General features: G+C 38.5%; 1 protein-coding gene across 1 annotated transcript in view; it reads left to right on the top strand.

Annotated features, from left to right (window-relative positions):
• Positions 1-298: 298 nt before the first annotated feature.
• Positions 299-13099, top strand: part of CIT (citron rho-interacting serine/threonine kinase) — a 68086-nt gene continuing 55285 nt past the window's right edge. Inside the window, exons 1-7 of the mRNA XM_042779844.1 lie at positions 299-394; positions 1163-1304; positions 2557-2732; positions 3602-3703; positions 3896-4038; positions 4881-4974; positions 7185-7388. Of these exons, the coding sequence (XP_042635778.1) occupies positions 299-394; positions 1163-1304; positions 2557-2732; positions 3602-3703; positions 3896-4038; positions 4881-4974; positions 7185-7388 (957 nt within the window). The remainder of the gene's footprint in view (positions 395-1162; positions 1305-2556; positions 2733-3601; positions 3704-3895; positions 4039-4880; positions 4975-7184; positions 7389-13099) is intronic.

The raw sequence follows: 13099 nt of genomic DNA, 5'->3' as shown, positions 1-13099 counted from the left end.
GTGCTAAGGAAGGGGTGGCCGAAGCGCTGAGTGCCGCGGGGAGGTTGGCACGGTGGGGTTCGCTCACGGGTTGGACTCGGAGGTCTTCAACGTGGTTCTGTGCTTCTCCCTGCTTGAATTGCCGGGACGCTCCAGGCACGTGTAAACTTATAAATGTTGTCCCCGAAGACATGTAGATGTTTCTTAAATTGCATCCCCCCATATCCATATTTTTTATTTAGAGTCAGCCAGTCAAGTGCTTCCTGAATGTCCCTGTTCCCTTTTTCAGGTGATCGTTTCTATGAGATAAACTGTAAAGATGTTGAAGTTTAAGTGTGGAGCCCGAAATGCGGTGGAGGCAGAACCAGTGGAGCCCATCACCAGCCGAGTTTCTCGGCTCAATCTGCTCTTTCAGGTGAACAACATCTGGCCTGGGAGCTGATCTCAGTTTTGTCCTTGTGCATTCCCAGTATCTCAGAGAATATAGCTTTGCTTGTTTAGATGCTGAACCCATGCCTGTGTCATTCTTTAGGGTAAAATAAAGGGATAATGAGGTGAAGTTCAAAGTGTATCTGGTTTGCACAAAATCCAGTGTATAGTAACTGATGTTATGTTTTTTGCATCTGTTGATGTTTTAGCCTGATGGATTTTTCCACATAAAGATGGAGTATTGCTTTCTGTGCCCTGTAATCTTCAGTTTTTTCATGAATGAAGGAGCTGTGGGTTGGTCCCAAGATGAATTTGCCTAAGGGGCTGCTTTTTCATCATTTGAGGTCCAACAGCTTTTCCTTCTAGAGCTACTGTTGATGCTGATATCTTATATTGTTTGTACTATGAAAAAAACCTGCATGATGCAGTGTCAAGGAAAAGGCCAGTCACATCAGAGTCATCAGGAGGATATAGATTGTTAGAATTTGAATCACAGCTTTCTTGAAACTGTCACTTTAGTTGCTTGAAACTTTAAAGGATTGCTTTGTCTAAAAGAGAAGTACCTGCAACAGCTATTACAGGTAGACATAGTGAGTTGATATATTTACCTCACACTTCTGTATCATTTGTCTAATTTCTGAGGTAGTGATTTTAAAATGGATAATATATAATCTGCTCTATACATCTGTTATTGATTTGAGGCTTTTCATTGTTGTCTGAGACTCCATCTGCTGTTGCTGCTTTTTTTTTCCAGGGGAAGCCACTCTTTGTGACTCAACAGCAGATGTCTCCTCTCTCCCGGGAAGGCATCCTTGATTCATTATTTGTTCTTTTTGAAGAATGCAGAAACCCTGCTTTAATGAAAATTAAACATGTTGGCAACTTTGTCAAGAAGTGTAAGTTTGTTTAGACTAATTTTCAGGTTTTATAAAACACTTAAAAATCTGGATGTTACAGTAATGCTTTAGTTGCTTTGATTGTAACCCAGGACTTTGAGCATCTGATTTTATGTTGGCAGACTCAGTTCTGCAGAGGGGATCCTGGCAATCTTAGTAAGGATTTGTTCAGGTCTGAGAAGATCAAATGCAAGTGGTTTTTGAAGTGCTGTGACTCAAATGTGCCTCCTTCTTAGTCTGTACTGTATTTATATTTGGGGAGGTACTTTCTTGGAAAGTGAGTACTGGCTACAGCAAAGCTCTGAGTGTGCACCACAGAAGGATGTCAGAAGTTGAGAGCAGGACAGTGACTATGAGGAAAAAAAGATGTGAGAGAGAAACTTGATAATTCCTGGCTCTTTTTACCTTTTGGATTCTGCGTGTTACCCGAGTTTTGCATGTGTAACTTGTAAGGAGTATTTCTGTGCTTCAGAAATACAGCTCCTAAAGCAGTAAATATTTTATTGATAATGTGCTTAGATTACTTTTAGGGAAGAACAAAGAAAATTTCCATCAATTTTTCCATAGCAGAAAGACATTTGATTTCAAGTAACACATTGTGCCCCCTGTTATAGTTCCACCCAATGGTTTGTAGATATTATTAGCAAACAGTATTTTTCTGCTAGTTTGAAGAATTTTTAAAACAATCTCCCGTGAGTGACTGATTATCACAGTGCATGCTGGCTGGAGCTAGCCAGTGGAAAACTGGAGCTGAATATCTGCAATAAATGGCTGTGGTTGGTTGTTAGACAATAGACTGGTGCCTCCCTCAGGCAGAGGAGCAAACCCTGCCCCTGGACTAGAACTCGCTGGGTTCAAAACCCTCATGTTTAGAGAATGTACTTTTATTGATAAAGGATGGCTGGAAAGAAATTGGAAACCAAAGAAGTTCTCAGCCTCTGATGTTATGAATGGGACAGAATTATGGTTGCTATGGGAACTGTCTTAGCATTTCCTGATCCTTTTGTATGTACTATATTTCAGACTTAACTCTGCATTGATACAGTCTTTTTCTAGTTCTGATGCATACTGTTATTTTTAAGAAGCATATTCTGGAAAGCTTTAACATTTCTTGAGAATCTGGAACTAAATGTTGGGATTTTTTTGGTTTTGGTTTGCTGGGCTTTTAAAATTTTTATTCCCTAATTTCGATGTTGTCTTTTTTATAAAATGCCAGTTTCCAAATGTAAAAATAAGTATTTTATTTTTATAGATGCAGAGACTGTTGCTGAACTAAAGGAACTGCAACCCAGTGTGAAGGACTTTGAAGTAAAGAGTGTGGTTGGCTGTGGTCACTTTGCAGATGTCAAAGTAGTGAGAGAGAAAGTCACTGGTGATGTCTATGCTATGAAGGTGATGAGCAAGGAGTCCTTGCTGGCACAGGAGCACGTATGTATATTTTTCTGTTATGAGAGCAGGAGGATAAATTGCAATTTGTTGAACACTTCCTTTGTCACTATTATTAGAACTGAATTAAAAATGTATCTTGAGGAAGTTCATCCTACATTTCAGTGAAACAATAAAGTTGTGTGTAGTTTTGCTGTGTTTAAAAGTCATTGTCACAGTCTATGGGTCTGTTGGGTGAGCTGCCATCCTCAGGTACCAAAACATGGCTCTTGTTGTAAAGAGCTTCCCATCTCATTATAAGCAAAGAAAAGCAGATGACAAAAACACTGAATCAGTATTGATCTTGTTGCTGATGGTTTGAATTTTCAGACAATCTATTCATTAAGGGTTTTTTTCTTTTAAAGAGCGAAGTAGAATGTCAAGAGTGGGTGTGAAGGCAAACTGTGGTGACTGGATTTTTATGGAGAGCCTCTCGCTAGCTTGAGAAATGTGTTACTTGGAAACTTAAAAAAGGGATAATGGAGGTTGTTCTCATAGTTTGGTGAGAAACAGAAGTTAATCTTTGCTGAGATGACAAGTAGGACAGAGATACTCCATGAGAGACCTCATGAATTTATACAATATCTGCATTAGTTGTTCCCAGTACATGGTGCAGTAAGGTTGCTCCTGATATCCCTCAGCATTCTTTGTGGCTAGAAGAAATGCAGCTCAACCAAAATTGCCCTTTCTGGGGCATAGATTGACAAGAAAGCAAAGTATGGTACTACCCTCACATGGCACTTGCTCAGGAAACAGCACTTAATAATTTCTGTGTAATTTTTTTGTGATGTGTGCCAAGATTTTCTAAAACTAGGGGATTCTAATATATTCTCACTCCCTCTCATGATGTAACTGAACACTTTTTTTGGTAGGTGTCATTTTTTGAGGAAGAACGCAGCATATTAGCTCAGAGCACCAGTCCGTGGATTCCGCAGTTACAATATGCATTTCAAGATAAGAAAAATCTCTACTTGGTAATGCCTAGTCTTTTATTTCCTCCTCTATTGAACACCATTGTCGTTGGTTTATTAAAGAACAATGTGTTGGTTGAAATGTTCTCGTTTTCTGTAAATTTTCCTGCACTGCATAGCACTGTCCAGCGTCCCTTGTCATACTAGGGACTTGAATGGAATATTTTGTATTTGTTCCTTTCAAACTTTATGTAGGTTATGGAGTATCAGCCTGGAGGGGACTTGCTGTCACTCTTAAACAGATATGAGGACCAGCTGGATGAGAATATGGTGCAGTTTTACCTTGCAGAGTTGGTTTTGGCCATTCACAGTGTCCACCAGATGGGTTATGTCCACCGGTATGTAAAGGTTGCTTTGGGTGCTTCTATATTCTGTCCCCTTTCAGTATTTCACATGCTGTGTCAGAAGACAAAATTAGAAATTTAATCAGACTCCCAACTATAATTGTAGCTCAGGGCATTGACTTTGATGTAAAGTTCAGACTGATATCAAGAAAGGATTGTTATATATATTTTTCTGGAGGCTCAGTAAAAAGAAGCGTTAATGTTGCCCTATAAAAAATTTAAATCTTTTCCATGGGTTACTGCTTTTGGCATCAAATACTATGGGAACTGAATGTAATTGTTAAAAATTGTTGTGTGCTGATTGGTGAACAGCAGTATAGGATGTTGGAGTAGTTAAATATCACAGAGTTTTCTCTCAAGGCTTGGAGACTGTTACTGTGTGCATTTTCAAATCATATTGATATTTAAAAAACGTTCTGAGGGTGTGGAAATGTTAGGGAGTATTTTATGTTCCAAGAGTTTGTAGTGACTGCACTTAGAGCATGGCTGTGGCTTTCTAGTGCAAGGTCAGTGGCTGAATTTGGAAGATGTGCAGAATAACTTGTGAGGGGGTTTGGGAAGAAAACTACAAAATGCTTTACTGTAACTCAGTTACAGTGTGGTCAAGGTGCAAAATCACCTTCTCTTTTCATATGCTGTCAATAATTATTAACCTTCCTTGAAATGAGGGGAACTGTAATATTTCCATATTTTCTTGGGAACGGGGCAGCTGTTGGGAAAAGACTGCCTTGAAAGGCTTTATGCATGTGGTTGAGTATAGCTGAATATGCTGTTACCTGGATGTGCCAGTGGGGAATGGTCTGGAAAGGTCCTGATTGCTCTCTTGTGGCTTACAGGGATATCAAACCCGAGAATGTTCTTATTGACCGAACTGGACACATTAAACTGGTGGATTTTGGCTCAGCTGCCAAAATGACAGCAAACAGAACGGTAAGCATGTGGATTTAAACTTTGTCTGTGGCTTGTTTGGATAGTCCAGTTGAAAAGGGAAAACTAACCTGGTATCTTTTCTTTGATTACACCTTGCTCTTCTCTCTTCTGCCTTTCTTGTCTACTATGGGATCTATTCACAATTGTATTTTTCCATTTGTGAATGGCTTTTCAAGCATGAGCTCAGGTATCTTTTGCAGCCCTCAGTAGATAGATATTTGCTTATTAAAATATTAATACACAAGAAAGGTGAAGGTACAGTAATTTCACGATTATAAACTGCACCGTTTTGACTAAAATTTTGGTGTGAACCCGAAGTGTGGCTTATAATCAGGTGCGGCTTATATATGGACAAAGAATGAAAAGTTACTGTTTTAGTTTGGAGGACAGGTGTCTGCTAAGAAAGGCAAGAGCTTCTCTTTGAAATGGAGAATGTAAATCCCCTCCCTTCAAATTATTATAATTTTGAAATTAAGTGACTCTCAGGCAAAGATATGGGAATTAGGAATAACAGTTCCTTACTAGGGAAATTAAAATAGAAATACAGCACTACAAAGAACAAACCCCAAACCCTGACAAAGTCAGAGTACAACCTGACACCCCGTCAGGCAGGGTGTTGGCAGCAGTCCCATTCCATGGTGGCTGCATCCTCCTGCAGTGACAGATGTGGCTCAGTTGGAGCAGTGCTCCTGTACAAGGTGCAGTTTCCCTCCAGAGCTCCAGTGGTGATGTGGAGAGATCCAGTTTTCCTCTGGAATCCAGTGGAGAAAGGGGCTCCTGTAGCGTCCCCAAACCTCTGTTTTTATCTTGGTAAGAAATGTTGGGCTTTCCCCCCTGGCTGGAGCAACTCCCAATGGGATGCAGTAATTTTATCAGTCCCACAGTGGGACTCAATGGGCCGTGAGCAGAAAATGACTCTGGAGGAAGGATGGGTTGTGAAAAGATAAAGAACAATGCCCTGCCTGGTTTCAATGGATGGCCCATTAGCAGAACATCTCCCTTGGAGATAAGGATCACTGCCCCCACCCTCAACAGATGGTGATAGAACCTTTTATCACACTCTGTATTGTAACCCAAGACAGTTGCTGACACCAGACGTGCAGCTTATAATCGTGAAATTACTGTAAGTCTGCTTTCTCGTGGTGCTTCACTGTGACACAAAGTCTACAGGTTCTTACAGCTGTTCAGTGCTGTGTTTGAACAGGACGTGGATTTATAGTTGGAGTGAAAATTGTGCCTGTTGTAACTAAGGTGACATAACTTTGAAGACTGGGGAGCTCTTGATGAAAATGAGTCACATTTAAATATTCTGGGCTTCACTCCCCAGAAAGTACTGCATCAAATCTAAATCAGGGGAGCTTTTTATAAGTTGCTTGTAAGTTTTGGTAACTGCATACAACTTCCAGTGAAAATTTTTACAATTTAAATGTATCTAAGTGAGAACATGAAGTTCTGAACCATATTTCTGTCTTGTTTTACAATTTTTATTTTTCCATAACATTTTCTTTGTAATGTGATTCTTAATATCCTGTTTCCCCTGATCTTACATTTTCAGTGCTTCTCTGCATTGCATTTTCCTTTTAAATTTTTTCTTTACACTGTCTCTTCAGTCACTCACAGGTTTTTGTGTTAGCCTGCCTGCTGTTTGTTTCATTCTTTATGGTACTCAGTACAAAAATGATTGCAGCATTGGCTCCTGAATTGCCTTTTCTAAGCAGTCCAGAAATTCAAATATTAGTACTTTGCTCATCATGAGCACTAGGTAAAAAGGTAAGGGTGACAGAGAATGTAATGAGGGCAGAAAATATTTATGTCTGAACTTGACCACTTTTGAAATTTCAGCTATGTTAATACAAGTTGAAACAGAGTATGTTTGCTGTTTAAAACATATCAGTTTAGTATTTCTGTGCTTTTTGGGGTGCTACTTTTCTAATTTAGCAATTAGTACTTTATAGTAACAATATGCTCTGATAATTTGACTCTTTATACCAAACAGCTCGCTTTGCTTGTTTATCAGCAGTTTCCTTAACCTGGTGCTTATTTGCTAAACAGCTTTGTTGAAATTACTTTCTTAAAATTCACTTGGAGGGCTGAAAATTATGTCTCTATTAAAAAAAAAAAAAAAAGAGAGGGAGGGGGAAAACATAAACACTTTGTTTTATGACCAAAATGAAGTGCTGTAGTTTCTCTTGGTTTCTCTTTGCTCCTAGGTGAATGCCAGGCTCCCTGTGGGCACACCTGACTACATGGCACCAGAGATGCTGACAGGGCTGGGTGGGGATGGCAAAGCCTCCTATGGCCCCGAGTGTGACTGGTGGTCCCTTGGAGTCATTGCCTATGAAATGATTTATGGAAGGTGTCCCTTCACTGAAGGCACTTCAGCAAAAACTTTCAATAACATCATGAACTTCCAGGTAGAGAGAACTCCTTCCCTGTTCTCAAGTAAAAAGGCTGTAACTGAAGGCTGTTTTTCTCTGCTTTTCATAAATGTTGTGGATGTCTCTTACTTTGTCATGTTCATAAAATATTTGGAATATATGCACTGTGTTGTATTTATATATCTCTGTATTGTAGGTATCAAGTAATTTTTTGTAACAGGTGTCATCATCCCTGATTCAGAAAATCCTAAACCACAAACCTTTGGAAGTTTGTGAGATTTTTCTGGGGAAGTGTCTTGTTTTATTCTTCCATTTGTGTGTGCCATTGGCCATTGTTCAGTGTAAGATGATCACCTGGGATACAATTTGTCTGGGTGGGAATGGTTGTTCCTGTGTTATCTTTTCTGCAGTAAATGCATATAAAAGCCTACTTGGATAAAATGCACCATGCTTTTATTTGTGTGCTATAAATATTCATCCTTTGTACCTGACATATCTCAGAATAGTGAAACTTAATCTTCCTGTTCTGAGGCTGTTTTCCTACTGAGCAAAAATCCATTTCTTTCTAATGCAGAGATTTCTGAAGTTCCCAGAGGATGTGAAAGTTAGCAGTGACTTTCTTGACTTAATCCAGAGCCTGCTTTGTGTGCAGAAGGAAAGGCTGGGTTATGAGGCTCTCTGCTGCCATCCATTTTTTTCTGAAATTGACTGGAACAATATCCGTAATTGTAAGTAGAATAAAATTGTATTTGTAAACAATTTCTGGGTTTTTTTTGGTAATGGGAAAATTTGTACAATGAGTATTTAAGTGTGTTTAATCTGAATTATTCATAATGAAACAGGACTGGTTCCTGGAGCAGGAGTTTTTAACAAAACAGCTCATTTAGGTTTTTGCAATGTTATGGTTGGTTTGGTTGTTGCTATGTCAACAACTCAGGTGAAAACTGTAAGGTAAGAGGAAGTTTAATAAAACTCCATATCAATTTCTGATGCAATTGCCATGTTACTGAAGGCACTAGACTGGAAAATCAAAATGGTCCTTTCCATGTCCTTCTTCAAATTAAAATGCATCAGTATGTTTTTTCAGACCTTTCCCACCTCAGTTTGCTTAATTTTGGCTTCATCTTTTCTTGTTGTTGTATCTTTAGCTTTCTCTTTTGTTACTTGTGAATCAACTTTTATTTAGGGTTGGTTTATTTTTTGTAGTTCCAGCAGGTGATGAAATGTCTGTGACCATAGAGCCATTGGAGCTTTTTGTCAAAGTCAATGGGGATAATGTATTACTTTTTTTTGGTCAAATATGTTCATTCAACCAGGAATAGAATAAAACCAGTGAACCAGATAATTCTCTATGCAGAAAACTCTTTATAATACTCTGTAAGCAATGGAATTTGGTATTTGGAAGTACTGAGGCACCAGCTCTATGGCAGAAGCAAATATTTCACAGTTGATCAGTGATCCCTGTATGGGGATCTGATTGTGTTGGAGAGTATTTAAAATTATTTGGACTGTAAGATTATCTGGGTGAGCAACATGTCTGCCTTATGTTTTTTATCAAATATGCTGTAAGGGAATGATTGTGCTCCATTTTCCATGATAAATTGCTAAGCCAGTGCTTCTACTTTTGATGACTATCTCAGCACTTCAGCTGTCAGCTCCACAGACTGTTTGCTCACTTTTCTGTTGATTCATTAATTTTGAACTTGTGGAGCTGCTGTTCTGTTAAATTCCATTGTTTCTGCCCTTTGAGAGCTGTTGAGCCTCGAGCCCTTTTCATCACTTTAGCATACATTTCCCAGTGCTCTCTGAGAGCAGAGCTCCCCAGAGCCCTGCCTAAGCCACCAGTTTCTGTTCCTGAATTTTGTGTTGCATTTATATCATGTTATCTCAGATATAGAAAGAAGAATGACATGTGAGCATATGCTCTGGTGTTTCCTTGGCAATTGCCTGTCTGGTATTCACACAGCTGCAGGAGTTAATGGAGCATTTTGCCAAGTCGTGTGACAGCAGTGATGCTGATGGACAAGGCAGTAGGCAGCCCTGGTGTGGTTACAATGTTGGAATAATCATTTGAGATTTAAAAAATCCCGTTTCTGTCTGCAGCTGGCCAGCAGATTGCATCATTCCCTGTAATAGCCACACCTACCTACTGTGAGGATTCAAGCAGTTTTGACCCCTCAGTTCGTTGTTATGCCTCATACTTGATAAACCCCCACTGTAACTAGCACAAAACACAGCAGTCTCTGTGCTTTAAGCAGCAGATTCAATGTATCACCTATTGCTTTGCTCTCAGTAGTGGATCTCCCTGTGCTGGTTTTTCTGAGCAGTGTTGCTGTCATTCTGGGTCAGGTTTGACCTGGGCTATCTAAGAGCTAAAGGTTTCTTTCTAATCTTGACCTCTGCTGAGTGGTGTTTAACGGGAGCAATGGCAGCTTGAGAAGATGGGTGATGGAAGAGGTCGTAGGATTTAGATTTATATTAGAGCATCTCACTTCCCCAAGTTAGTCTGGTCAAAGAGTTTGAGGTTATGGAGTGTTGGGACTGGGTGATCCTAAAGCCTTTGCCAACAAAAATTACTCCAATTCCACAATTGTTAAACAAATCCCACAATTGTTAAACAAATTCTGTGTCAAGTAAGACTTTCCCATAGTCTATAAGGGCAGTGATGTAATTTCTATTTCAGGCTTAGCAAGGTAAGGAAAAAATTGGTACCTTTGCCTTGCAGGTATTTAATTATCATGCTGAGAGGTCCAGGATAGCCATTCTTAATGCACTGATTTTGGTTAAGAATGTGTCATTAAGGGGCTTTTCAGTGTTACATTTTGTTGTTATGGTAACCTATGAAACACTTGACTTTTTAGCAAACCCCTTTCCAAAAGATCACTGCCTCTAAAAAAAGCTCCCAACTTCCCTGGGTCCGAGTGTGTGTCTGTAGAAGCAGCTCTTAAGTTACAGAAACACAATCAAACCATTAAACTTTAGGTCAGGTTTATCTCAGTTTGTCTCAACAGGTGATTTTGTCCTTTTGTTTGGAGTATTGTACTGAAAACACTTTAGATTCTGCTCTCTGTTGGTTTTCTGCTATTTAATGAATTCTAAAGCTTATTAAAAAAACTCCACCTGAAACAGATACCACCACACTTCCTCCCCAAAAATAAAACAAACCAAACCTTTCAAAAGTTTGTCTTCATTTACTGAAGAGTTTTCTGAAAATATTTTGGAATTTATTTACCTGAAATAAACATATTTTTATCTATGTTTCAGCTAAATGATCAGGTATTTCACTGGAAAGTTGATAACAGAACCATCTGAGTATCTAAAAAGTATCCAAAATCAGAGGTAGAGAATGGGGGAATGACATCTTGAGTTACCAGCAGCAAGGCTGCATTCTGTATAAATTGTGGATTTTGTTAGTTGTCTTTTATTTGACATCCATAAACTGAATCAGCTTTTTAATTTGGAATAAAAAATCTGCTTGCTGAAGTCTAGCTGGAAAATGATCAGAAAATTTTCATTCTTATTTAAGCAATATGTGTACAGCATGAAGAGCCTTTCATTTTAAGAATTGCTTTGTAACTACAGTCCCAGAGGTCTTAAAAATGGAATGACATATTTGGACTTGCACATGGAAACTATACATATGAAAAGACAAGAGTTAATGCCTTGTGCAAGCAGAACTTGAGAAATATTAAAGACTGATTCTTAAACTGTTTTCTGCAGGACCCAAATGTCATTATTCATAAGTCCAAGACACTTATCCTTATGAACACTACGTTGTCATTCAGGATGTTAAGTTACACATTGGGGTGTTTCATTTAAATTTCTGTCTTCAGAAAAATGTGTTGACTTGTTTCTTGAAGTGGAGATCACTTGCACTGCAGGTTGGGAATCACTTTTATTAATAGAAATGTATGTGTTGGATCATTGTCTTGACAAAACAGTAAAGGTGTTAAGATAATATTGTAAAGATAGGTTAGAACTAACACAGTGCCTTTTTTAGAAGTGGTCTTAACAAAAATTTCCTTTAATTTCATCCCTGGGATTGTCTATTTTTCTTTCATAACATTTTCTCAAATAGGTCTGTTAGAGCCTGAGGAAGAGGCATGCCTAACCTATTTTAAATGGCTGTGTGGATGCTCTTCCTCAGGAAGCATTTATAGATCACCTTGTAGATCAAGAAGAGACACATTTTTATCCTTAAGAAACATTCTGTATTGCCTTTAAGTTTCCTATTTCAGTTGAGTCTCTCACTGTCCCAAGGGAAATGCAGTCTCTCTTCTGAATTTGCATGAAAATATTTTGAAAGGATGGAAAGACCTGGTTAAAGCAGTGTTCTTTGTACTAGTCATAAATACACACACTGAAGCAGACTTAAAAAAAAAAAAGGTTTTTTCCCATAAGAGACACTTTATCTAATCTTAATGATAAGATGATTAAAGTACTGGAATATGTGTGGTGGTTTTGGATTTTTCCGTTTTTCTTTTTTTTTTTTTTTCCTTCCCTTAAACCTAGCAACCTACAACACCCCCTTTTCCTCTGAAAGTCATTCTTTGGAACAGATGGAAGAGGGTTACATCCTTCCCCAAGTGGGGATGTATCTAGGCAAGGAATTGGCTTTTTTAAAACATGCAGTTCTCTACAAGATACTTTAAATGGTAAACAGAACATGTACGTTCGTTGTAACGTGTTGGAGACAAAAGGAGCTCTTTGTACCCAACCAGTTTGTGTGAGTAGAAGTTCTGGGTTTACTGTCTTGTGGAGTAATACTTTTGCCTCCTTTTCGGTGGTGAGCCTGAGAAAAGTGCAAATTTGTCACCTTGTCAGATGTGATGGCGTGGTGCTCACATTCATCTCTCAGAGGCTTGTCTTGACCTCTGCTGAAGGATCCTTCCCTTTAAAGAAGCAACTGATAAGCACATCAATGAATTTGCATTCACCAGTCTTCATCTTGTTCTGAACATGTGACAGCTTTCTGATCTTAAGTAAGGAATAATAACTAGAGATCATGCCATCGTGTGACCCACACTTGAGAACAAAATCGCTTGTCTGTTTTAGCTTGGTTTTACAAGACTACTCTGTTTATTCTGTGGGTATTTTAGACATCAGATAAAGGACTCAGTCTGAGGAATAAAAATCTATGAAGAAACTACTAAATAATTAGCAACATCAAACACAGTGGTTCTAGCTTTTTTTTTTTAAAAGTTATTCCCTTACCCCTAAGTGCTTTTTTTTCTCCAACATGCTGAAACTTCTTCAGAAGTTCTGCTTCTCATTTTCAGCCACTTGACAAGTTCAGAACTACTTAACATCTAGAGGTGTTTTTGTGGAATGACTGTTCCAGGTTTTCTCTTTAGTTGCTACTATTTCTTGATACAAATATTGTTATACTGCAAAGTTGCAGTGATTTTGGACTGTTAGTCATGGATTTTAGTGAATGCAAAATAGAGGGCAAAGGACTGTTCATTATTTTTTAATCTAGTATTCACAATTTCTTTTCTTTGTTCTCATATTTTATTAAACATCAGAGGAAACTGTAGTGTAAAACATTGTGCTCTTTAAACTAGTTTCCCACCAGCCCCAAAGGTTTTCCTCTGTCTCACATTCAGTTTTATCTTTGTGCATCCATTGTTCCCCCACTGAGTGCTTTTCATCTTTTTATGTGCATGCATAGTTAAATGGTATTTTCTTTTATGCATGTGTTTTGAGTAGCAGGTCTTATTGTTGGTAACAGGAACAACTTTCTTTTT

This window comes from Catharus ustulatus, chromosome 18, assembly GCF_009819885.2.
Source record: "Catharus ustulatus isolate bCatUst1 chromosome 18, bCatUst1.pri.v2, whole genome shotgun sequence".
Classification (NCBI taxonomy): domain Eukaryota; kingdom Metazoa; phylum Chordata; class Aves; order Passeriformes; family Turdidae; genus Catharus; species Catharus ustulatus.
The sequence above is the reverse complement of the archived record's forward strand: the minus strand, read 5'-3'. Positions and strand labels throughout refer to the sequence as shown.